This window comes from Lissotriton helveticus, chromosome 2_1, assembly GCF_964261635.1.
Source record: "Lissotriton helveticus chromosome 2_1, aLisHel1.1, whole genome shotgun sequence".
Lineage (NCBI taxonomy): Eukaryota > Metazoa > Chordata > Amphibia > Caudata > Salamandridae > Lissotriton > Lissotriton helveticus.
In genome coordinates this window covers 2,079,418,148-2,079,445,536 of record NC_136059.1, presented here as the reverse complement: position 1 = coordinate 2,079,445,536, position 27,389 = coordinate 2,079,418,148, and the positions used below count along the sequence as shown (strand labels likewise).

The following is a 27,389-nucleotide window of genomic DNA, read 5'->3' as shown; positions in this document are numbered from 1 at the left end:
TTGGAAGAACGGGTGGAGAACAGAAGGGTGTATCTCCCACTCGTGCATCTGATGGCTGTATCTGCTGAGCAGATCCGCCATCTGATTGTCCTTGCCCGGGAGGTGTTCTGCCATGAGGAAGATGTTCCTCTGAATGGCCCACTTCCACATGCTCTGAGCCAGATGAGACAGCTGTGGCGAGTGGGTGCCTCCCTGCTTTTGAATGTAGTACATCGCGGTCATGTTGTCCGTCCGGACTAGCACGACCTTGTTGCTCAGATGTACAATGAAGGACTTGAGCGCCATGAAGATTGCCATCAGTTCCAGATAGTTGATGTGCATCTTCTGTTGCTGCGTCGTCCATAGTCCCTGCACTGTGTAAGTGAGCACATGAGCTCCCCATCCCTGGAGAGATGCGTCCGTTGTCAGGATAATCTGCGGCACAGGCTCTTGGAACAGTCGGCCCTTGCAAAGGTTGTGTGGAGTCCACCAATGCAGAGAGTCGTATGCCCGACTGGTAACCAACACTAGGTCTGTCAATTGCCCACGAGCCTGTGTCCACTGATTCGCTAAGCACTCCTGGAGCGGGCGCATATGCAACCGTGCGTGAGGGACTATGAAGATGCAGGAGGCCATCATGCCTATCAACTGCATGAACACTCTCGCTGGCAGGGAGTGTTGTGGTCTGAATCGTTGGATCAGCGACTGAATGCTGTCGATTCTGACTTGGTTTGGCTGAGCCATGGCTGTCAGGGTGTTGATCGTAGCACCCAGGAACTGCCGGACATGTGCCGGCTGGAGATGCGATTTTGGGTAGTTCAGGGAGAAACCCAGATCGTGAAGCAGGCGAATTGTAGTCGACATGTCTGCGGCGCACTGTTGCTCTGACTTGGCTTGTACGAGCCAGTCGTCTAGGTAGGGGTAGACATGGATATTCCGCCTCCTGAGGTGCGCCGCCACTGTCGCTAGACACTTGGTGAACACCCTCGGGGCTGTTGTGACTCCGAAGGGTAGGACTTTGAACTGGTAGTGCCTGCCTTGAATAGTGAACCTGAGGTATTTCCTGTGTGACGGGTGTAGTGGAATATGGAAATAAGCATCCTTGAGATCTAAGGTTGCTAAGAAGTCTCCCTGGTTTAGCAAGGGAAGAATCTGCTGCAGTGTAAGCATGTGGAAATGTTCCGATAGTATGTACAGGTTGAGGGGACGTAGATCGAGAATGGGCCTGAGAGAACCGTCCTTTTTTGGAATAAGGAAGTACAGGGAATATACCCCTGTGCCTTCCTCCCCCACCGGCACGAGCTCGATTGCGCCTTTTTGCAGCATCGCCACTACTTCCTGCTGCAATAAGTGCAAGTGCTCTGCGGACATAGGCCTTTGCCTTGGTGGGATGTTGGGTGGAGTGGACTTCAACTCTAGGCAATAACCATACTGAACTAATTGTCGCACCCACCTGTCTGTGGTGATGTTTCTCCAGACGGGCAGGAACTGCTGCAGTCTCCCCCCGACAGGTGTTAGGTGGTCGGGGGGCAGTGACAGAGAGTCACTGTTTGCTCGGAGTAGAGGTGCGGGAGCTGTTGTTTCCTCTGCCGCGACCTCTGTTGCTGTTGTTCCTATAACCTCCCTTGGTCTGCTTAGTGAACGAGGCTTGCGCCCCACCCTTGGAGAACTGGGATTGTTGACCCATCTGTCCTCTGGTGACTCCACGTGCACCTGAGCGACGAAAATTGCCGCCACGAAACTGTTGGGACTGCAGAGCCCCCATAGATTTAGCAGTTTCCGTGTCCTTTTTTATCTTCTCTAAGGTGGTGTCAACATCCGGACCAAACAGACTATCAGGATTGACCGGCTGATTCAGAATCGTCGTCTGAATATCCTGCTTGAACCCTGAGATGCGGAGCCAGGCTTGTCTTCTCAGCATAACGCTAGTGTTGATAGCCCTAGCAGCTGTGTCCGCAGCGTCAAGTGCACACTTGATGGCTGCGTTTGATATTAGCTTCCCTTCCTCAATAAGCATCTTGGTGCCTTCTTGGAACTGTGGGGGCAGGTGTTGTATAATTTGTTCTAGGGTGTCGTAGTGCGCCCTATCATAACGCGCCAGGAGCGCCTGTGTATTTGCGATGCGCCAAAAGTTTGCCGCCTGTGCAGCCACTCTTTTGCCTCCTGCCTCAAGCACTTTGGACTCCTTGTCCGGGGGAGGAGCTTCACCCGTTGTCTGGGAGTTGGCACGTTTCCTGGCATTGGCAACCACAAGAGAGTCCAGTGGCAACTGTCCCCGGATGTAGACGGGGTCCGCAGGAGCAGGCCTGTACTTCTTTTCAATGCGAGGGTTGACCACTCTAGCCCTCGTAGGCTCCTTAAAAATGTCTCCAGCATGTTTGAGAACACCTTTCAGCATAGGAAGTGTTTTTACTGTCCTCTCAGATATGGCAAAGGTGTCAAAAAGGAAGTCTTCCTCAACCGGGTCGGCATGCATGTCCACATCATGATTGGCCGCCGCCCGTTCAATTAGTGCATGAAATCCTGCTGAGTCCTCAGTCGGGGATGCACGTGCATTAAAGGTCTGCGGGTCTTGGCCCGCCCCCTGGGTGTTTTGGTCACCAGAGTCGTCGTATGAATCTGGTTGTACATCAGGGTCATCGATGGGGAAATTGTACTGTTCATCCTCATCATCTTCCTCACCCACAGAGTGTTCTGGGGAGGGAGTAGGGCTCCGTCTTGGAGGAGGCTGAATCGGCTCCGTGAGGCCTACGGCGTCAAGGGGCACCCTCTTCTTCTTCAACGGGATGACGTAGGGGTCCACCGGCTCCGAAGTGATCTTCCGTTTATAGAGGGTCAGCTTGCCGGTGGCAGCATCGATGAAATGCTCTGAATCGTCCACCGATTCGAGTACACGACGTGGAAGAGGGTCTGGCAGTGAGGAAACCTGCTTCGGAGCCGATTTCGTCGAAAACGCTTTCGGCGCCTCCTTAGGTGGCAAGAGAAAAAGGAGTTTCCCCGAAGGCTTAGCCGGAGCGTCCTTTTGCGGCTGCGGTGATGGCATCGGAGCCGATGGAGCAAGGGCCTTCTCCCTGATTCTCTGCAGTGACTCCGCAATAGGGGACGGTACACTGCCAGTTGGTTTTGTCGCCGACAAGGATGCTTTGAGCGGTCCCGCGGATCCGACGCCCTCGCGGGCCTTGTGCGGTTTGGGCGCGGAAACCTTCTTCGGGTCCTCCGAATCTTGAGGCCGGGGCGCCGACTTCTTGGGCGTAGCCTCTTTGGAGCCGACCTTGGCGGGCTTGGACGGCGCCGGAGCCGTTGATCCGAGCCGACTATCTTTCTTGGGGGGCCCTCCATCGGGCGTCGGCTTCGATTTCGGAGCGTCGGAATCGACCGACTTCCTCGGCTTCTGCGGACCGGAGGTCGACGGAGCCGACGGGGTGACGGGCACCGACTTCTTCACAGGCACGGCAGCCATCTTAGGATCACTCGAGTCCTTTGGTTTCAGTTTCGATTTCGGGTCGGCCATTTTAGGTGTTGACGACCCCGACGGTTTCAGTTTCGGTTTCGAAACATCGTGCCCAGCAAGTGAGTCCGAAGCCGGGCCTGAAGGCGGGGCTGTGGCTTGCGGCAACGGGTCCAGGGTAAGGCCGACAGGCGATCCCGTGTCCCGGTCGTCCTCGAAACTTTCGGGGCAGAGCTCGTCCGCAGAGCTGTCCGCCGCGGCCCCATAAATTTCATCGTCGTCTCCTACCTCTTCGACGTACTCGAGGACCGGACCCGCGACTCCGTCGTCGTCACCCGGATCCGCCTCGACCTCCGACTGTGAGGGGGAGATTTGTAGAAGGTGACCCTGGACCTCTTCTTCCGGGTCGCCGAAGATGTTCTCCGGATCCGGGGCCGCTTGCCTAGCTTCCAAGCGCACCGCGCGCCGAAGCTTGAGAGTTTTCTTGGAGCGGAACTGTGCACAGGCCTTGCACTTGCCGTCGTCGTGGTCCGGTGAAAGGCACTTGTTACACACAGGGTGTAGATCGATGTGTGGGTACTTAGACCCACAGAGCGGGCAGTACTTGAACGGGCTCCGCTCCATGTCCGTAAAGGCTTGCTGTCGTGTCGCGATGAGAAGGCCTCAAAGTTTAGAAAGCGAAGAAAACTCCGCTTATTCCGGCTTCAAGAGACGGAAGACTCGAGACCGAGCGCAGACAATACCGACGCAAGAAAATCGAGGCCTTTTGGCCGGTAAAAGATAGTTTTACTTGGTTCCGACAGTAAGACGTCGAAACCACATCCGAACCCAATGGCGGAAAAAAACAATCTGGGGATGGAGCCGATGCCCATGCGCACTGTAGTCCAGGGGAGGAGCCACCTATCTCAGGATACTTCGAAGACTCTTCCAGGACAACAATGTGCAATCATCCGAGCCCAACACTAGGCGGCGATCTAATGCTAAGATATGAATTTAGCAGCCCACATGCCTCGAACATAGATGGATTTGTTTATAGAGCTTAGCTCAGATAAAATATGGGAATCAGAAGTTTATTATAGAACTTTAGTGTGGGGCTAGATTGGTACCTTGATCTTGGACTATGGCACCACCTGGCCAACCGCCCCATCCTGTTGAGACATAAAATCCTTGCATAAAATGCCACCAAAACTGCATGAGGGCTGGGTGCACAATGAATTATTGCTGTGGTTGTGAATTCTGCACACTCCTTGAGTAATACGTTATCACCCCATTGGCTTGTTGTTTTTTTTCTCCAAGGTGACAAAGCAAAGATGATACTCTGAAGCATTCCAAAATGAATAACTGTTTAAATGCAGTTTTACTCAGATTTTTTAAAGCTAGTAAATCCTTGTTCGATGTTGGCTGGGGTACCTTCACATTGTCACCTAAATCCGAGTCTGATGTTTCAACCCCTTCCGAAGAGATACCAGGGGTGAGGCTGAAGAAAGAGTGGAAATTGCGAGAACACCCATTTTAAGAGAGGTATTAATTTATTTATAAAGTTTTATATAGCGTGAACATGACTCTTGCGGGTATCTGAGCACTTTCCAATAATCAAGGCGACATGTATAAAAATAACAACAATAACAATGAGGGATAGGGTATGGGAGAATCCCCTAGAGAGAAAACAACAGGTTCAATCAAGGCAGACAACAACCCTTAGAACAGCAAACGAACATAGCCCGACAGAAATAAGCATGCATGCTGGCTAATTGATAAATCATGTCCTGGAATAAAGTTCATGCGCAGATAATCTGGCCATCGGAGAACTTGGAAGAGACTTAGAAACTGTATGACTACTATGGGCTCCATTTTTGTTCATCTTTATTTAGGTTTTTATGTGACCTGGTTTTCATACCGTTAGAAGCCAAAAGACATCAAATAGTTTTAATAATATATATATATAGTGAGTCAACAACTCCTGAAGCAGAGTGTCTGTATGTGGTTGCATGGGGCTCGTAGCTAATGTCCATCTACAAGAAAATAAACTAAAAATCCCTGGAAGAGGCGAACGTCCGCCACCTCACTGCTCGCCTCACCCAGTAGAACAAGAGGACTTAAGCAGCGAAATGCAGGCAAAACGCATGCAAACCACAACCCCCCAACTGAGTGTAGTACTCCAAGGCTCTGCATTACCAGACACCACCACAACAGACCCCGTGGCCCCTCGTCACTAGCCTCACCCTTCCTAGCACCGTACCAGGCAACCCCATGGCAGCGCACAGCGCAAGTCAACTTCTCGCTCCCCTGAAGAATCAGTAGTAGCAGCAGCCTAGCCAAGAAAGGCCCGACTCCTAGCATTCAAAGACCAAGCAACTGGATGCCCTGCCACGATCTTCAGGTGGCGGCTGCCATAATTAGCAGGGTAAGGCACCGGGAAGCCGAAGGCAAACAAGCAGGGAGACAGGTCGTTGTAGGGACTGCGAAGCAGCGAATACCACAAGGACAAGCAAGGGGATAGCACAGGAATAAGCACGGACTCAGACATCCAGAGGAGCAGCAAGTTGAGTACACCAATCTTGGATGCAAATGAACCCGAGTTGTAATACTAAGGGTACCTTACGAAGAACGCAAGAAAGCTTGTTCCAAAATTTGGCAGCCCTGACTAAGAATGATTTACCACCACAGCGAGACCGCCTGATTCTCGGTATAGTAAGGTGCCAGGCCTCTGAGGATCAAAGGAAACGTGCAGGTACCATAATTGGTCAATTGTTACTTCAAGCAGTATGGGCCTGTGTGGTGAACAGCTTTGAATACAACACAAAGATTTAAAGACAATTCTGTTTTTTCACTGGAACAAGCGAAGAATCTTTAAAGCAGCTGAGGTAGAAGTGAATAATGGAAGTCCAAATTGTAATCTGGCCACTGCAATTTGAACCATTTGTAACTTCCGCATCCATACCCAAGAAGAGGTATTGCAGTAATCCAAGCAACTAAATGAAATGGCCTAGATTACTTCCCAAGGGCATTCTTCGGTAGAAAAAGCAAGATCTTCATAAGGACCTTCAAGACAAAGCAGCAATTGGAGGCAACATGCCAGACCTGCCTTTCTAACCAGCGCTCCAGTTTAAGCTATTCACCTAGGTATTTACTGCAGAGGAAGGATCAGGCTAAATAGGCCAGGAGGGAGTCCTGCAGCCATGGGCTCGAAAGCTGAGATTATCTTATCCAAATCACCTCCCTTTTATTAGAGTTGAACTTCAAAGAGTTATGCTGTAACCAATTTGACACCACGTCATGCACTGATGGCAAGATTCAAAGGGGGCACAGTCCTGCCTGTCCGTAGTAACTATAAGCTGGATGTCATCTGCATAATTCATGTAGTGAAAACCAAAAAATGTATCAACTTAACTAAGGAACGAAGGTACATGTTAATAACATGTCAGACTTAATCTTGACCCAAGAAGGACGCCTTGGTGCAAAGACTGGTATTCTGCCACAAATGAGGGTAGATAGACTGCCTGAGACCTCACCTTCAGGTAGATCTACACCAATGGAGTTCTTACCCCACAATGCTAATCTCCTGCAGTCAGGTTAACAAAATGATGTGGGACACAGTACTAAATGCTGTGAGAAGGTCTAACAGCACAAGAGTCTCTGACCTGTCCGTCAAAGTTTGCACGTCATCAACCACAGCCACTCTGTGCTATCAAATGGATGGAAACCAGACTGGTCAAGGTCTAAAATCTGTCCTTGATCCCGAAAAACCAGACATAAGTTGGTTGACATACTCCTCCATAATCTCAGCCGCAAGAGGCAGCATAGATATTGGTCGAAAATTTGAGGGGTTAGATTTTTTGGCAAGGGCACTATCTGAGATTTTTTTCCACACTTCTGATAAACAACCGCTCATTAGGGAAGTATTGCAAACATTAAGCAATGTTGGTGCGAGGGCTGACCTTCACTGCTTTCCACTGTTTGGGAGGCAGAGGATCTAGAGGGGAGCAAAACAACATAGATCTACCAATTAAAATAAAATGTTCTAAAGATAGAGCCTCCCAATGGTCCACATCGGAACCCTGATCTAAGATGTCGATTCTAGTAAGTCCCTCCCTTGCCTGAGATCCTCCTAGGCTAAGCAAAGCTTCCAAAACTGGCTTAAGTGAGGATGAAATCTCGTTATCATATGCAAGAGAGTTTAGAATGGCAAATATCTTATCTGTCTGACAGTTCCCAAATGTTCTCAATTGTGACAGAGGCACATCTAGGAGAAGATCAATGACAGACAATATGGAAAATGTCTTCAACAAAATTTTCAGCCCCCAAAATTGTTATGGTATATTTGTACCTATTTGTAGAGCCAATGAGTTTTTTTTAATATTCTCCCTCGCCGACAAAGAGTAGTCATCAGCACCATAGACTTTCCAACTTTTTGCTGCCCATCTTACCTTCTCTAAGTGTGGGTATGCACTACTGGGCAGTAGATGCAGCCCCTTGATAGTGAATGTTTTATGGACAGAGCTACATCTAAAGTGGTCTCTACCCACTCAGTATATCTATTATTGTTGAGGCAAAGTTACTTCTGGGATTTGAGTCTCTCAAATTATGAACAAAGTCAGAAATGTAAAGTCTTGGGCAGGGGCATTTTGTCTGTGTATTTAACGATAGTCTGTTCTTATGCACTGCTCTAGAAGCAAGCTTAAAGGTAAAAGGACCTAGAAAGTGGTCCATCCACACCAGCACAACACTATCCTTACAGTCTTAATTCTTAAAGATTAAATCCAGTGTGCAGCCTTTAGAGCGAGTTCGACCATGTACTAACACTGACAAACAAAACCCGGCCAAGGTACTAAAAGATCTATCAGCTAAAGAACTTAAGGAATTGGCCCAGATCTTAAAGTCCTCAACTACAACGAAGCTGGCATGCACTAAAGAAAGTGGATTAGCTAGGTCAAGAAACAGATGAATGAAAGAATCCACTGGACCCCATGGCCGATAGTAAACAACCCCATAAAACAATGATGAGGATAAAGATAAGGATGAAATAACAAACGCAAGGTCTCTGTATAGGGAAAATCTGGCAAGTCTAGTTCCCTAATCGAATATTTGGCCTCAACTGTTATAGGGATGCCACCATCTTGTTGAATAGGGCAAAGCTGGTGCATTATAGTAAAACCTATTGGACACATTGCTACTATCTCAAGGCTACTTGTGCCTAACAACCAATTATCTGTAATGAACAAATGTCTAGTTGCTCCTGAATAAGTTCGTACATTTCTACTGAGTGATTTAACGGCAGACTGTGCATTAATTAAGACACACTTAAGACCCTCATTGGCCAACATCATCCCTTCAGAACATTCTCCAGTCAGTCCTAGTGTGAGCAACCCTAATGTGTACCCTAACTTCTGTTCATCCTGTGTCGAAAACTATGACATAACATATATCAACTCCAAGTCATCCTCTGCTTAATGTATGTCTTAACCTGTATACACACCAGCACTTTCCCCAATGTGAAGTGATCCCTGTTTACTGTATGTATAAATCCCATAAATAAAAATAAAAAATAAAAAAAAGTAGTCCAACTCTCCACCCACAGAACCATGATTTAGAGGCCAGGAGATACAATGACACATTTTCAGAAATCTGACAGGACCCAGCCAGTCTTAGTGCAGCGTTCTAGTCACTAGCCCTATAGTCGGAGGGCAAACTGGTGGTCAGTACAAGCCTGCGTGTACTCTGCATGGGTCCATCTATGAAGTGTGTTCTCCTAATAACAAATTAGAGATTTTTTTTTTCTAAAAAACAAAACAAAATACAACAATGTAAAAAAACTTGTTATCATGGTCCGAATAGTCAGTCAGTGAAAATATAACCCCTTCGATGCGTGCGTCAGTCAACGACTGTCGCAAGCACTACCTCGGTAGTGCTGCATATGTCTGTTGGCCGACGAGGCCCCGCCCACTCATTCAAACCGCCGCACCGCAGCGGAATTCGCGCCGCGGTTAAGCAGATAATCATTTACACAGCTAGAACTAAATTATTATTGCAACTGCTTATTATGTTGAGGATTCACTCTGCTATTGGGGTGAATTTTAAATATAACATTCCTTCACGTTTAAAATTTTATAACAAAAATCACAATAAAACCTTGTTGCATATTTCATTGTGAACATTCATATTTTCAGTCCCTTAACGTAACAAGCATTGGCATAGCCAATAGGTCTCGCCTTTGGGACCTTATAAGTGTTTAGCCATGTAACAGTTGATGTTGTTGCACCAAGGATATTGTACTGTATAACTAAACACTTATAAGGTCCCAAAGGCGAGACCTATTGGCTAGGCCAATACTTGTTGAGACTAGGATATTACAACGTTAATAGTGAAGCTATTCTATCCAAAGTTGGCTGCCTCTCCGGTGGCATCACCATATGGGTTAAAAACTCACCAGATGTAATTATAAAAAAGCTGGATATCCATAGTAATGATTTTTTCGACCAGTCGCTGAGGGGCTGCATTATAGATTTATACAAGGTTTACAATCGCTCAGTATCACGTAGCAAGGAATCTCCCACTCTACACCTACTTGCCCACCATCTTGCCATGAGAGCAGGTTGTTCCCCACTCATAATCCCAGGTGATTTTAACCCCACCTGAGAGCCATTGGATGGCCTAACATCTGTTTATGCTCAGGAAGATGAGGCTCGAGGCATTCCCTCATTAGTGAGAGAACTCCTACTTTTCTGGTCGGTGGCAGCCACCTAACTCCTTACTCAATATGAATTTTGGCCACCGCGCATGCAATGGGAGATTTTCATCTGACACCAAATGTGCCCACACATTTCCAACAAGGTCCTACCTTAAGAAGAATTGATTATGTTTTTTGGACCTCGATTTATGGCACCTTGCAGTTGACTTTGAAATTTTGACATGGATGGGCAGTGATCACAGTGCTTTGAGGCTTATGTTGAGCGGCCCTTTCTTGTAGAATTTTGAAACTATGCCTCTATGTGGGCACCTTACTAGGTGTCTACGATGATTTGAAAACAATCCTCAAATTGATCAACCTGGGGAGGTTTCCCTACTAGCAGGCTATCATTCGACGCAGTTCGCTGCCCTAGAGCTTCACTGCACTAAGGACCAAAAATGGCAAAAAAACCTGCACTCGCACAGACTCCCTCATGGTAAAGCAAGGAGCGCTGCAAGCCAACGAGCCTATTCATAGCAGTCCACATGGTAATTCGAGCTGTCCAAATAAAGCATAAAAGGCTGATAATACGGACCAAACAGAGATGAGTAGATTTAAATTGGTGATCCCTAGTACAGACATTATGTAACAATGATCTGGTGCATCATTTCACATGGATGCCTGCGCTCCAGGAGTCGTATAGAATTAACTATTCAACCCCAGCAGTGGGTGGAACACTTCACTGAAATCTATGCCCGCTCCAGCATCGGGCTGGAAGCCCCAGTGCAAAGAGTACTCGATCTGGAAAAAGGCAGTGATCGCTCCGCTTCGTTTTACTCTCTAAAAACACTTTGAGCTATCCTGGCTATGCACCCGGAGAAGGCCCCGGGCCCTGATAAAATCCCTGGAGACCTGTATCACTCTGGTCCCCTGCGTTAACGCCATTTCAAATGAAATACTGGCAGGAGGATACGAACCATAGTCACGGAAAACGAGGAAATTGTGCCTATCTATAAAAAGGGAGTTAGAGGCACACCAAATAACTATCGACCCATCAGCCTTATTGATAACTTGCAAACAATCTTCTGCCTCCACATTTAGGCTGGACTACAAGATTGGGTTGAGAGGCTGCTATTTTAACACTTTTTCAGGTGGGATTTCTCTCCAAGATGTGCACAATCGATTACATTTTTGGCTTCGACCTCATGTGGTAAAATATCTTAGGCTCTCCAGGGATCACTTATAATTGGCCTTTCTGGACCTCAGGGCAACCTAAGATCTGGTTCCGCATTCGCACCATTGATCCACCCAGACCACTATGGGTATAGATCACACTCTGTTAGACACTCATATCAGGCTTCTTGACAATATTTTTGCGCAAGGGAGATGGGGTGTAGTGTAGTTCCTATATTCCCAATAGGCTCTGCGCATTGGAATAACATAAACGATAGTTTAGACGTAGGACTGAGGTCGACTAGGTCTCTACTGAATATGTTAGACTTAATTATGAATGCCAGCTAGCTCAGAGGTCACTAGAAACTTTCTCGAGTGAACAGGAAGGAGTTAACTTTCCTGAATAGACAAGAAGGGATTAGTTTCTGACAACCGCTTAAACATGACAACTTTGCTCCCCCCAGAATAAGGAGTGTATCTCCAGAGTCGTGTGAAAACATAGACAGCTATTTCACTCAGTCAATCGTGCATGCTTAATTTCACCAGGAGTGCAGAGAAATAGAGAGACGGGCGTTTTCAATAAAAGTTGTTATTGATTGAGCAGTCCTCTTTCTCATGCAAGAGAAGTGAATTGCCACAATTGCAATACTTGTCATAAAGTAAAGTGCGTACAGTAAAAGGAGTATTATGAAATAATACTGTAAAAGCATTGATATGATTTCTGAGCCATATGATACTTAAAACGGATAAAATATATACATACATAAAATCATTGACTAAACGTACTCAACTGGTGCTTCTAAGATACGCCTACCGCGGTGTACCTAACCTAAGCCTAGTACTTGGGAAGGAGTAAGTGAGCTGCAGTTTAAGTTAAGTTAGTTTTTGCCAAGAATCTGAATCAAGAGTTCTCCAAGGATCTAATCAGCTCCGTACCTTGGTTATAGAATGAAGGAGGTCTTGTATCTCTCTCTCAGGACTCGATCTCCCAGCAACCCGCAAGGGTGACTGGAAACACTGGAGCTGGATTTCTCGGCAGGAGAAAAGACAGCGTCTCTCTCACAGCTGGGCGTCGGGCAAGTAGATAGCCGATCTGCTCCAAGCCACAGTGTGTTTGCTTAAGGCAAATGTTGGTATATTGATACCTGGAAGGTGCCGAGTTTGACGTAAGGTTGGACATAAGACGTCACTAAGAACTTACAGTTCTTTCTGGACTCCAGGAGTTCTTGTACAAATCAAAACAAAAGCAGGGGGAATTCCCGGGTTTCTAGAGGCTTGGTTTGTTTAAAGAACGCGTTGTACTTTCTAGGAGTCTATGGGAGTAGCCTTGCCGTATTTGGACTGCATTGGCTATGACTAAATATGGATATGATTCTTATGCTTTTATAAGGATATGATTTGTTATAACCACATAAGGGCATGAATCGGGAATATTTAAATAGGGTCCTAGATACGTTTACAACAGGGGCTGGATGGTGACTTAACTGAAACCACATATCGGTCCAACGAGGGGTGAGGCAAGGGTGCGTACTTACACCAACTCTTTTTAGTTTACATCAATGATGTTGTGGCATTTTTGGGTGAGTGCGGCCATGATTCCCCTATATTCACTGGTTGTTTTATCTCAGAAGTTCTTTTTTCTGACAACACTCTCCTGGACTTCAAAACCTCCTTAACAAATTCTCAGAGTTTTGTGACGCCGGTGGGCTGGAGGTGAACACTACCAAAACTGAGATTAAGATATTTAGACACACCAATCGTGCAAAGGGACTTTTTTAGTGAAAGGGGAACCCCTCCAGGTGGTGGGCAAATTTAACTACCTGGGGATTGGAACAGATAAGAGTAGGATATGGAAATCGCAAACAGAGAAAAGCAAAATGGTGTTGCTGCTTCAGTAATTGTAAAAAGGTTTAAGGCAACAACACCCAAATTTGCATCCCCAGACTTAGAGGTTTAAAAGGCAAAAGCGCAGGCTGCTGCTCTCTATGGTGAAGTAGTCTAGGGAATCTTGGATGTTAAAGGCTTGGTTTCTGAAGAAAATTACATTTTGAGCTCTCTATTCAGCCTCAAACAGAGCACACCCGCGCAACATTATATTTGGACATGGGACTAAAAAGCGTGGGGTATCTAGCAATGTTAAAATCTCTTCTGTATTGGGTGAGGTTTGGTCTCCTCAGAGCTCCACCATTATAGGTTGGCGATGGAGGAAATCCTGAGCCATAGCAAAGTAAATCTGTTCCCTTAATTTGTCAAATACTATCTTTCCGACCTAGGCCTGGGTGTGTATTGAAGAACCCTTCCACTATTGGGGCAGGGACCAAGGGTAGGGTCACAGCAAGCTGTGTTTTGGTATAAAAAAAAAAAGTCCGCTGACAACACCATAAAGCCAAATCTGGCTGATTGATTGAAGCACTCCCAGCCTGCAAAACCTCTCCAGCTAAAGAAGTGTATCTTGATCAGGTCCAACCACCCATTGCCCGCACACTATGCATGACATTTAGGCTCGGAACCTTCCTAGTTAATACATTTGTAAATAGATGGAAGTCCCGCCAGCCTACTCTATTGGCATGCAAATTCTGTAAATATGCTAGTGAGGACACTGAACATGTGCCATTCTTCTTTTTGCCCAAAATATGGCAGGCCTATGCAGAAATGGCTCAAACAGTTATGTATTCTATTGGCATAAGACACTATTGGGAGGTCTATTGTATCAAGAGATCTGATACAAGTCAGGTTGTGTTTTTCGGAATTAGCCAATACCTTTAAGCAGTCTGGTTGAATAGGAAAAAGCAGACGTGGCGTTTTAAATGCATAAGCACTTCTCTTGCACCTGCCCTAGATTCGTGTATATCATGTGACCCTCAGGACGTGATGGCTAAAATGGCTTGAAAACTGCAGAAGTTTCTTTTAGGGAAATTTATCTGTTGCTATATACATGTTTCATCATTTCTTTTAATATGGCCATTATATTTACTCTTTTTTATTTTGTACCAATATATTATTGGTACTATATGTTATGTTATTAATTCATATTTTATTCGTCTTGCTCTACACTGACCTGTATCTCAAATCTGTTTTGTCCCCTGACATTTTACACGTGTTATACAATGTGCTTTTATGGTTCCATGAACCGGTATGAGGTCGATTTTTTTAATAGTCCTACTACTATGTGGACTATTTTGGTTTTAATCTGGTCGCCCTAAAAGTTACCCAACTATGTATTACTAAACACTTTCCCCACATAAAAAGCCAGACCTGTTGGCTATGGCAGTACTTTAAAAAAATTATATATTATATATATATATAAATATATATATACACACATATATATATATACACACATATACATATACATATTATATATATATATATATATATATATATATATATATATATATATATATATATATATATATAAATATATATATATATATATATATATATATCCAAACAAGCTCCTTCACAAGAAAAGAGTGGAGGCCACACCAGGGGACAGTATGGAAGCATTTATATTTACAGGTTCGGCGAATGCATTTCGGCTTTGATTTGCCTTCATCAGCGCCACAAGTATCCTGGAGGCCTCCATCCACGCAAAAGTGTTGTCCTGCTGCCTTATGTAGCCATGTGACTAAGGCTCCGCCCTCGATGTTAGAGCCCCACCTGTTGCAGATCATAGGCGTAGTCCTGAACTGCAACTCCCAGAGTGCTGCGCTTTGCCCCCAGGTAGGTAATGGAATGGAATGTAAATCCAGTGGTCGGGCGGGAACGCAGATTAGTGAAGATGGAATGCAACCCAGCTTGTAATAAAAACAATGTGCCTCCTTGTACCCCTATACCGCTTCAGCCACGAAGTTCAACTCCAATATTTCACCGGGGCAGCAGTGTCCGTGCACGCAGCCCAAGGCAAGGATAACAAGGATAATATCCCTGCAACCGCTTTCATCATCTCCAAACGTCGTGGCGGGCCCAGATCATACCAATCCCTTGGTGTCATAGAAGAGCCGAAGCAGAGCCAGAGAGGGTCCGGGCCCATTTGACGATGCGGGGGCCTCCTTTCTGCGTCTCTGGCACACATGCAGAAAATATCCAAACAAGCTCCTTCACAAGAAAAGAGTGGAGGCCACAGCTGGGGACAGTATGGAAGTATTTATTTTTACAGGTTCGGCGAATGCATTTCGGCTTTGATTTGCCTTCATCAGCGCCACAAGTATCCTGGAAGCTTCCATCCACGCAAAAGTGTTGTCCTGCTGCCTTATGTAGCCATGTGACTAAGGCTCCACCCTCTATGTTAGAGCCCCACCTGTTGCAGATCACAGGCGTAGTCCTGAACTGCAACTCCCAGAGTGCAGCGCTTTGCCCCCAGGTAGGTAATGGAATGGAATGTAAACCAAGTGGTCGGGCGGGAACGCAGGTTAGTGAGGATGGAATGTGTTATATCTTTGCCGTTAAGTGTAACATTCCTCCTGAGAATGTGGTGACATCAGGGAATGTTAGAGGCTGAGCAAGGAGAGTCAGTTGTTATCTCCTGTGCCGCACACCGGAAATGCGCCCCAGAATGCATTGCGCGCTACCCAGAATGCACAGCGTAGTCAGAATTCCTTCCACCAAGACGACACGGTGTCTTCCATATAAGAACACTGAGGACGAAAATTCTGCAGCACGAAGATGCTGCACAGAGATGCCGATGTTATTTTTTTAAATAGAGGTTCACAGGCACAAATATGGTGACAATCACATAGAGATGCTGCAACATGCACCTCCAGACAACAAATGGCATCAGATTTCACGCGAAACATACAGTGTCTATCACTCATCAGAGGACTGCCCTTTATGCTCCCCAGGCAAATGGTCTTGTGGAGAGTATGAACAGATTGGTTAGAGCCTCTGCTCAAACTGCTCTGGAGTTGAGAGTTCCACTTAAACCTGTTCTTAGAGAAAAGTTGTGGGCACATAGGAATACACCGAACAACATTTCGGGTTGTTCTCCTTTTAAGTGTTTAAAGGGTAGGATGGCTGGCTCTAAACTTAATCCTTTATGGTTATGTGTGAAGGATAGGGGTTGTTTTGTCAACAATTGGAGAATTAGGAACTACCAGAGTAACTACAAGAGGTTTGATGTGAAAATGGGAGTGAAGGAAGATGTATGGGAGGCGGGTGATCTAGTTTATGTTAAAAAGGCAGTGTGGTCTCCTAAGGGGGAGTCAAAATATTTTGGACCTAGGCGCATTGTAAAGGTCATGAAGAATGTGGTCATGCTTGCTGGCGGGGATGTGTGGAGTATGTCTGGTTTGGCAAAATGTAGGGAAGGGGATGCTGATGTGAAGTTAAGATCTAAAAATTCGGATGAAGTTTCTGTTGATACTTCTTGTTTTCCTTCTCGTTTTCCTCCTCGCAGTTCTAGAGCTAAAAGATTTCCTTTGAATTTGCAAGATTATCATCTCAAATGAGATTTTATTTAATGTTTAATGGAGTTTTGATTTCTTTTAAATTTGTAGTTTTGTTTTCACATTTTGTTTGATGAATTGTTTCTGTTATTTGTTTTATGTTCTTTTCATTATTTGTTTATTATTATAAAAAGGGAGATGTGTTATATCTTTGCCTTTAAGTGTAACATTCCTCCTGAGAATGTGGTGACATCAGGGAATGTTAGAGGCTGAGCAAGGAGAGTCAGTTGTTTTCTCCTGTGCCCCAAGCCTCTCCAGTGTGTGTGTGTGTGAATAAAGACACTTCTATCAAGATTAATAGATTGCTTGTTTTATTAGAATGCAACCCAGCTTGTAATAAAAACAATGTGCCTCCTTGTGCCCCCATACGGCTTCAGCCACGAAGTTCAAGTCCAATATTTCATGGGGCAGCAGTGTCAGTGCACGCAACCCAAGGCAAGGATAATATCCCTGCAACCGCTTTCATCATCTCCGAACGTCGTGGCGGGCCCAGGCCATACCAATCCCTTGGTGTCATAGAAGAGCCGAAGCAGAGCCAGAAAGGGTCGGGCCCATTTGACGAAGCGGGGGCCTCCTTTCTGCGTCTCTGGCACACACGCAGAAAATATCCAAACAAGCTCCTTCACAAGAAAAGAGTGGAGAGCACACCTGGGGACAGTATGGAAGCATTTCTTTTTACAGGTTCGGCGAATGCATTTCGGCTTTGATTTGCCTTCATCAGCGCCACAAGTATCCTGGAAGCTTCCATCCACGCAAAAGTGTTGTCCTGCTGCCTTATGTAGCCATGTGACTAAGGCTCCACCCTCGATGTTAGAGTTACATATATATTTGTCCACCTTGCATTGAAATGAGCAGATGCACTCACTCCAAACGTAATCACCAACTCCGAATTTGTTGCAAAAAAATGATTTTATTTTACTAGCACAGTGAGCCAGGAAAAAACACCCTACGCGATATATATATATATACACACAGTTTTTAAGGGTGTGTGGGTTCCACTAGCCACCTGCATTTGTTAGTATGGAGGTGTCCCCATGCTCACTCGGAAGCTCATGGAAATGCATGGATAAACAGATTCACAGAAACAATACCAGATATATTGGTAGATGTCTATTTTTACACACCAACGGAAAATGAGTGAGAGTTATGGTGCATTTATTATTTGAAACGAGACCCAAGTGGCCCCTTGAAGGAACAAGACAATATTGTGCAGCACCGCGACACGGAAGGCGTGGAGCAGGTGGAAACTCGGCCCAAAAATACAATATACCGGGGTTTCCGCTTCTTCAGAACACTACTGGCACATTTTGGAAAGCTTTCATTTAAAGATGTCACACTCGGATACACAAATTATGTGATTTTATGCAATTTAAATGGATTCTCCAGCTGGTGCAACAACCAACTAAGCTATCTTCAACCCTCGGTGGCCGAGTTCTCTTTTCTTTTCCAGACAAACAAGATAAGAAACAGCCCTGTTATAATGTTTACCTCACATTGGGGAGAAAGTCGCCGATGATGAGAAAACGTGGACACACTGGTGAGAACCTACCAGAAGCCCCAATGGGAAACGCACGTAAGGTACTTTCTCCCCTTCACTCACATTTTTCTGCAAATATCTTTCGCTTGCTGTCATACACCTTCTAAGCAGGGGGGCATATTTATATGGAGATGTCTCATGAACACATTTCATTTTTAAAGAAATATTTGGGCATTTAGGACTAGATAAGACTGGTAAAGGTTAAAAACCAGCAGTTGTGCCGAGGTATTAGCCCCCCCCCCGGCTGTGGTCCTATAAAGTAGATCAGTGGAAGCCCCTTTTTCAATCAGGTCTTTGTTGTTCATTGTGGGTATTGGGAGGGTGAAAAAATCCCTTATAAATTGGCTCATTAGTAGCGGTGCCTCCCCCACTGGCTCAGAATCAGCAGCAGCTGAAAAAGAAAACAATATCTTACTATTGTTGTATTTTTTAGCTGCTGGCTCTGGGCCAACTTGTGCAGTGAGGGGCGGCGCCAGGGCATGAGAGGGGCAGGATGACTGGTTTGTGCACTTCTAAGCTTGGAATTGGGCCCTGAGTGGCAAGTTGTGTTCAAAAGTTTAAACCTTTTCCAGATTGAACCACTAGATGGCATGGCAAGGCAAAGCATGTGAACTTACATTTGGTTATACTGAAAAAAATATGGACAAAGCCAATAGATCAGAGATCTGTTGGCTTTGGCAATATTTGTCTGTATTGTATATATAAAAAAAAGGTGAAAGAAAAGAAGGTATCAAAATACCGAAGGAAAAGCAAACATCGTATGACATAACACAACTGAACACTCAATTTAATGCTTTGAAACTTTAGAAATGTCATGGTCTATTTTTCAGATACTTTTCAATCAGGAAACGGAGCATAATTTAAAAAGAATAAATAAAGTATCAGAATGTAAAGGGAAATGCCTAATTTACTCCTCCGAGGATTCAACCACTTGGTCAGGGAGCAGATTTATGGATCTCTAGGAAATGGGTCTTGATGAGAACACCTTCTGCCTCAGATGTCAGCTGAGTGAGTGCAGCTAATTACCTTCTCCCCGGCGCCAAAGAAGCCTTTGTGTGCCGAAGCGTGTGCTTTCATGCAATATGTTGAATGCAGGTGATACAACAAAATAACCCCTAAAGACTGCTCTTCAGTCATACCATAGCAAGAATATGGGAGAGGTGGGGAGCAACCCAGCGCGGGTGGGTACAGTGTGCAGTTCCCTAAATGTGAGCAGTGGAAGAACACAAGTCAGCCAATCAGAAGGATCATAAAGAGGGATAACTGCAACAAATGATGGACGGAATGCTGAATGATTCAAACATTCTCCCCAGTCAAGAGATCTGGGTTAAATCCATCATTGTTTTGCCCACTACGCCATCCCAATTTTGACCCAGCCCTATGCAAATCAGTCTTGACCCTGTGGCTCATGGGAACAGTCCAGACCGAACTGCCAAGCCAGGTCCTCCCTGGACCGGAAACAACCATCCTGAGACCGGTAAAAAGGGATTAACACGAGAAGGCAAACAAATCAAATTAGAAGCAAGCAGCTGAGAGCGACAAAGTCAACACATGGTATGCAATGGGCAGACAGCAAGTCCACCATAAATTCACAATAGGTCTTTCGCAAACAGTTCGTACTATCTGGTAGGCTCAACCTAAAAATGCACACATTGTATATTGCCAGCCACATCAAAATTCTTCTGACTGGGGTGTCAATAGCAAAACAAATATAAAACACCCTGCGGAACCCAGAATGCGTTATTCTCGCCTGAGGGCCCATGAACAAAATTATTTTTTGCAAGAAAACAACTTGCCTCGTGTAACAGAAGACAGTGAGGCACGACCAACGTTAGAGTAGGATATACTGATCATCTGCAAAATGCAGAGGACTGATTTGTCTCAATGAAATAGGAGACTTTGGTAAAGGCACTCTTGTCTTACTTTCTTACACACCTTTACAAAGTGACCAACCACCCCACAACCTGAACATCTTTGGTTCCTTGAAGAGCATCTCTTGTCGCTAGCCAAATGCCATTTGCTTCCGCACCTAAAGCATTTGCCCTTAAGCGTAGTCTGCACAGATTAATATGTAACTTTCCCTTCTTTCTTACTACTAATGTATGCATATTTATAGATTTGTTTTTAACCCGTCTTTTAGTCCCTACGTCTTTAGCTTTATCCACACTAGTCTTTTCCCCTCTAACAGGTGTAACCGTTTTGGCGCATCTACCCATTAATTCTGCTTTTTTCACATCAACTATTTCTTGAAGTGTTGATTCTCCCATGGTCCACAACTTGTCTTGCATGATAGCATTCAAAGCACACATGACTATTTGTCACGTATTAACTCATCATGCAAATTTGCAAGTTAACGCTAAATTCTTTAATGCTGTTACAAAGTCTTCCACAGACTCATCTTTTTCTGGCTTCCTACAGAAGAACTTGTTCCGGTCTACTGACACACAAACTGTAGGATTAAAGTAAAAGTTTAAATCCTCCAATGCTTTTTTTTAGACATCACCCAGTCCCTGTGGCCTGGTTGTCTTCTTTATGCGATTATAAATCTTTAGCCTACCAGGTCCTAAACAATGCAATAAAATCTTCTTTTTCTCAGAAGTTAATTCCTCATCATCCTCAAATGTAGAAATATAGTTTTCAAAGTACTCTGTCCATTCATTCCATATTAAAAGTGGCTCCTCTTTAGCTGCTAAAAATGCTTGTGGAGGGGATAAATTCCACACGTTTCCTGAAGCCATAATAATTAGAAAGGTTCACAAGTAAATTGAAACAAAGAGGACTATTTCCACAGTACCTGAAACTAAGTGCAACCACAACTTAAAGCAAGCGTGCCTGTCGCTGAAATTCCTAACAGGCTTTTAAAGTGAAATTCCTGTTTTACACAAGCATGCCTGTCACTAAAAAAAAAATATAATCAATTTATTTGCTACGCTTAATGCACATGTAATGCTCGTGTCTGCCGGTTATTATTCTGTTGTCTTCGCAAAAGATAGCTGCCATGCGTCGTTGGCTGTAACTTTTCACAGTTGGTTGGCCTTGTGTACCGGTACACGCATACACGTTCAATCCACAGCCGATGGAGCTTGCTTTGGAAACAGTGTGTGTGCACCGCGCACCTCGAGTTGAGGCCACGCAAGCCTGCAAGACTTCCTCGTGTTATTCAAAGACGTTAAACCAACGGCTCCGTTTAAAGTAAGTAGGACCAATAAAAGTTACCTTCGCCACATGAAAAGGAGCTGGGTGGGAATCAGGAGTAAAAGAAGTCTTCCTTACGGCATTTGTGATGTACAAGGCCTTCTTGGACCACGCTTGAAGACCGAGCTCAACATCAGGTATCAACATAGTGCTTTATCTTGTTTTTAGGTTTCGCCTGTTGAAAACTGCGCAGCCTTTTGCGCAGGCGAAATCTTATGTTAGAACAGTGTGGCCTTCGTACCGCCTCTCTCTTCCATTAACTAGCTCCATAAATTGAGGCTAGCCATTGGAAGAGAGAACTGTCCGTCATTTCCCGAGGCGATTGGTGGGCGTTCCGCCAATTCTTTCCCTCTCCGCAACGTCATGAAGACGTGGCCACTGTGGGCGTGTACTTTTTTTACACCGATATTTGTGTTCATTGTTAACCTTGTCCCTGTCCCGCTGGCTGTTTTCATTAGATTCGGAGAGATTCACGCTGCTCTCTCCCTCCATCACTCCGCCCTCACTCCTGGAGCTCCCGCCAGCCCCTCTCTGGCCATTGGCGCCCATCGACCTTGGTGCTCCTCATGCCAGCTGTGTGTGCCAAGTACAGTGACTGTTCTCTTACAGTCTGCTTGCCTGAAATGCATGTACCCCACTTTGAATTTGACTCTGGTTAAACCTTCACGTACATCTAGTTGAGTGCGCCATGAAGCTGTCATTAGCGGGCAGAATGTTTGGCGCTACAATATAAAAAAAAAACGGAATCCTTCGAAAAATGAAATAATTCCTTTAGACACAGTTCTTGCAGCCAGCAGGGTTGTTTCCCGAGGGCAGGAGCGGTCCCTTCAGCTGGCCTAGTTATCACACGGTCCTAGGCTGAGCGGTGGCGGAAGCCCCTGCCCAGGCCTGGTGGGTAGGATTGGTGCTGAGCCCAGGAAGCTTCTACACTGATCAGGAAGCGGGCACCCTGCTGCTTATCCATGGATCGCCATGTATCCCACCCACAGCCCACTCCGCACTCGCACACGCTCTTAATAGATATTATGTGTACACACGCCCAACTCAATGTGTTATTTTAAAAGAGCTAATTTCTTGCACTGCATTAAAATGTAATTTTAAGAAAAGCTATAATTATACACTATTTTCTAGCGGATCTAAAAACACGTGCACACGTTTTCTTATTTTCCCATACAAGGATAGTGTGCTAAATGTATTTCTACGAGGGATTATTCCCTGACCCTGCTTACCCCTGCTTACAGCTGCGCGGTAAGTATACAAAGTATACAGTTTGTCCAGTGAGCCGTACTGGGGTCCCAGCCGCTGGGCGCACCTGAAGCCCCTGGGCGGTGCCCGTGCTGTAATGCACGGTAGTGGAAGTGTGTGTGTGGTGTGTGTGCCCGCGCTCTGCGGCTTCTGACTGTGCAACATCTCCTCTTCTCTTCCTTTTCAGGATCAGGCTATTTTTGGTGCCTCTATCGCAGGCTCCGGTGAGCGTGAGATCATCGCCGTCCAATCCCGAGGCCGGCAGCACGCCCCAGCCCGGGAAGCATGCATTCTTTACAGCGTGCAGCTGCCTGCAATTGTGTACTCATTATAGAGCGTTGGAGCACAGTCCTCAACTTATTTTCTGTACTGTGTGTGTTGGGGCTCTGTGTGTGTTGGGGCTCTGTGTGTGTTGGGGCTCTGTGTGTGATGGGGCTCTGTGTGTGATGGGGCTCTGTGTGTGATGGGGCTCTGTGCGTGATGGGGCTCTGTGCGTGATGGGGCTCTGTGCGTGATGGGGCTCTGTGCGTGATGGGGCTCTGTGCGTGATGGGGCTCTGTGCGTGATGGGGCTCTGTGCGTGATGGGGCTCTGTGCGTGATGGGGCTCTGTCTGTGTTGGGGCTCTGTCTGTGTTGGGGCTCTGTCTGTGTTGGGGCTCTGTCTGTGTTGGGGCTCTGTCTGTGTTGGGGCTCTGTCTGTGTTGGGGCTCTGTCTGTGTTGGGGCTCTGTCTGTGTTGGGGCTCTGTCTGTGTTGGGGCTCTGTCTGTGTTGGGGCTCTGTCTGTGTGGCTAGCTTTTTTTGTAGGTGGCTCTATGTGTGGGTGGCTCTGTGTGTGGGTGGCTCTGTGTGTGGGTGGCTCTGTGTGTGTGGGTGGCTCTCTGTGTGTGTGTGTGCATGTGGGTGCAAATGCAATAGGTCTCGCATTTGCGAGAGATTAAGCTATTGGCATTGTAAATGAAAATGCCATTTATTTATCTGTTTTCAAAACCAACACATAAATAAAAAAATTGTCATTTACAATGACAATAGCTCTAACTTTTTCAAAGGCGAAACCGGTGCATTGTAAATGCTTGTTCTAAAAGGCGACTAGGGATTGTACCCTAGGGATGGTTGGGAGTCACCTTCTTCAAAAAGACGAGAAGCTCAGAGTAAGATTCTGCTTCTTTGTTACTGGACAGTGATGTGGAAACATGCAATCGAGAAGAATAGATCAGACCTCAGCAGGAGGGTGTGTGGCCAGATGGGGACTAATGCATATTATCTGAGATTGTGTTCAAGGCCTAGACATCACAAATCCCAGAATATCTCCATAGTTTCCTGCTGCCTGAGAAAAACTGTTGAGAGGGAAGAGGGAAACCAAACTGCTTAATTCAGGGGGGGTGGAGGGTCGGAAGGGGTGATAAATTGACCTGTAATGACATGACTGTTTTGTTGCCATATGATAAAATGAAAATAAAAATGTTTTCCAAACTGCTTAAATTATTGCAGTGATCTGCTGAACAGTCCCTTCAGGCAAGATGAAGGACCACAACCCCACTCCACCCCCGAACACCTATATCTAGGACTAGTACACCATATTTGGTACATGCTAGGAAAGGAAAAGATCATTTGTACTATACGCTGCTTAGACCACCTATCAGAAGATTATTGAGCACTGATGAGCCCTAGGTCCCTACAGTCATTGCATATACCCACAAAAAAAACTACAGAGAGAACAATGAAGAATCAGTTTTAGTGATCATCATTTGAAAAACTAATGATGCTTATCTACAGAAATTAGGATCCTCATCATCGTTGAAGGGTGGAGTAGTACAGAAATGTTGGTTTATCATGCAAGCAAAATGGTCATAAAAACCTTAGTAAAAATCTTATTGAACATAAAAACCGTTTCTTAAGACATCCACTTAGGGAGCATTATGGCTAATCTTGGTTAACTCAGCAGCCTAGCTGTAATATCCTCTGCAAATCTTCCATACCTTTCTGACCCCCCATGGCTAACTTAGTACTGCTTTGCTAGCTGTCACCTATATTACTCAGAACCTGATTTCTATCTCTGTTCTTCACACATTTCAGTGCACAAGACTTCAGTACATTTACAAATAAGCATACAGAGAAACATGACAACGGGAGAATAATAAGTATGCCTTGCTTAATTACTTCATTGGACAGCAAGTTTCTACGCATTTGCAGTTCACAAACTAAAGCACAGTGTTTGATGATGGACTGCAACGTGTTGTGTGGTATTCAAAATAGCTAAATATATGTAGGTGACCTAATTACTACAAAAGGTATAAAATAAGGTTCTTGTACTATACTTGCTTTGTATATATTTGCAGTGGGGTATAGGTATGAACCATAATTTACCTCTCTATACTTCCCATTGTACTTGGTGACCTAATTACTACCACAATATAATCAAGACAGGCAGCAACGTGTTGTGTGGTATTCAAAATAGCTAAATATATGTAGGTGACCTAATTACTACAAAAGGTATAAAATAAGGTTCTTGTACTATACTTGCTTTGTATATATTTGCAGTGGGGTATAGGTATGAACCATAATTTACCTCTCCATACTTCCCATTGTACTTGGTGACCTAATTACTACCACAATATAATCAAGACAGGCAGCTGTAAATTAAAAAATAAATCTATGTTCTATTTGCGCCTACCCCTTCAGACTAAACTATTCTAGCTAAAATATACAATAATTTCTACGTTATAAAGTAAGTACCCATAGGCCATGTTTTCAGTTTCACCCACTGAAAATGGAAAATACTGGATCAACTATTTCCTACACTATTACTGACTTGCCACAACACATTTGCACCCGATAGACAAGGTGTTCAAAGCAGCACTAGTTGCATGACACATCTATTTCAAGTTTATATACCATATGCATACAAATAGCATACGTCAACTGTGCCCAGTTAATTGAATATTACTATTTTTATATATTGTGCACAAATATTGAATAAAATAAAAACGGTATCAGATGATGAATCATACAATCTGCAGAACAGTATCAATAATATCCAGGTACACTAAGCCAAAGCCTCAACTCACCACTTGACGCATCACCATCTAACAGGTTGTCATCTTCGGAAGTGTGAAAGTCCATAATAATTCCAGCTCCATCGAGAAGTTCTTCATCGCTACTTGCACTGGTGATACTGTTATAACTGTTTCGATAGTAGGTTCGATGGAACAGCTGCTCAGACTCCATTTAGCTACTTAGCTTACCTTCATAAGAAATAAACAATAAAATTAAAAAAGCACTTTATGGTTTTCTCTTGGAATCACAGATGTATTCTGTTTCTGAAATACACGTCTGTCATAATTGCAAGGCCCACATTAATTAACAAGGTAATTTATCTTAAAAAGTGGACAGAATATTCAGATTTCGGAACCTGCATGTGTGTAACAATCAATTCAATTTCATTGAAATTTAGTTTTTTGGGGGAAACATTTGCATACAAATCAAAATAATACATCGTTAAAATAGTAGTCACAGTTATCAATCGTTTTTTATCTACACAAAGTACAGTGCTATTTGTCAAACACACACACACAAGTAAAGACTGAAAACGGGCTGTTTTACCAAGCCTGCCCGACTCCAAGAAAATCATATTTTGGCTTCCTGTCTTTTACAATTACTCCTAGCCTAGGGAACATAACAAAAATACTTCACACAAAAACAAGGGTAGAGGGTCAGCTACTCATCTACCCCAAACCTCCTTATTCAACATACTCACACCAAGAGGGGTAGAGAGGAAACCGAAATGATACACATGCAGTGGCACAGATTGTGTTAATGAAAACTGCCCTCACTCACACAAATGTGTATGACACGGCGGTGATGAGGCAAGCCCGATTGGTGTGAACCACCTTTGGGACTGTTGTGTTCTTAGGGGTTCTCCCTGCCTGTCGCCATTTTGAGTTTTTTAAATCAGTAAACTCGTATTTGCATCCTGTGCTAGGGGAACTGCCGCCGCACGTTGGGATCGCTCTATGTTTTGAACCCCGGTAATTGACCAGACTAAGATAATGGGGGAGCTTGCTTGGGACGGATAGGAGTCCTGAGGAAGACCGACATGACCCTCTATTGTGGGCATAATAACAAGGTCGAAACATGTTGACATTGGCAGTTTAAGGAGCTGTGTTGTGAGTACCTAATAATCTCTCTAACACGCCCCTCCTTTACTATATTAATCCGGATCGTGGGACCCTGGAATATAGGTGATTGATAGGTTACCCACAAGCCAATTTTAACCTCTTTTTTCACTGCACTTGTTTCTATCACTGTCCCCAGTATGTGGTGGTAGCACTTTGTACAAACCCTTTTGATTAATTTTTATGTTGTTTGTCTCCCCCCTCCCTATGCTCCATCCTGTGTGAGGCTTCGCCAGGGTGTTTTGTAAGCAGACCCGATGATGAAGCATGTCACATACATTTGTGTGTGAGTGAGGGCAGTTTTCATTAACACAATATGTGCCACTGCATGTGCATCATTTCGATTTCCACTCTGCCCCACTTGGTGTGAGTAACATAACAAGAATTCCTTCATTTTATTGTCAGGACAGGATTCTTTAACGTACTTTTCCTCTGCAAACATTTCTACCCATCCAATTAATCACTACACTGGAAATTCACTGCTGGCAAATATTTGCAGCATTATGCGTTTAATAGATATATCCAAAA

At 44.9% G+C, this 27,389-nt stretch overlaps 1 protein-coding gene across 3 annotated transcripts in view; it reads right to left on the bottom strand.

The window, feature by feature from the left end:
- The window catches only part of CLCN3 (chloride voltage-gated channel 3), a 509,534-nt gene that overhangs the window by 326,903 nt on the left and 155,242 nt on the right, over window positions 1–27,389 (bottom strand). For all 3 annotated transcript variants that reach the window (XM_078677053.1, XM_078677057.1, XM_078677054.1), the window contains exon 2: window positions 25,755–25,931. In XM_078677053.1, the coding sequence (XP_078533179.1) occupies window positions 25,755–25,914 (160 nt within the window). In that variant the 5' untranslated portion in view covers window positions 25,915–25,931. The remainder of the gene's footprint in view (window positions 1–25,754; window positions 25,932–27,389) is intronic.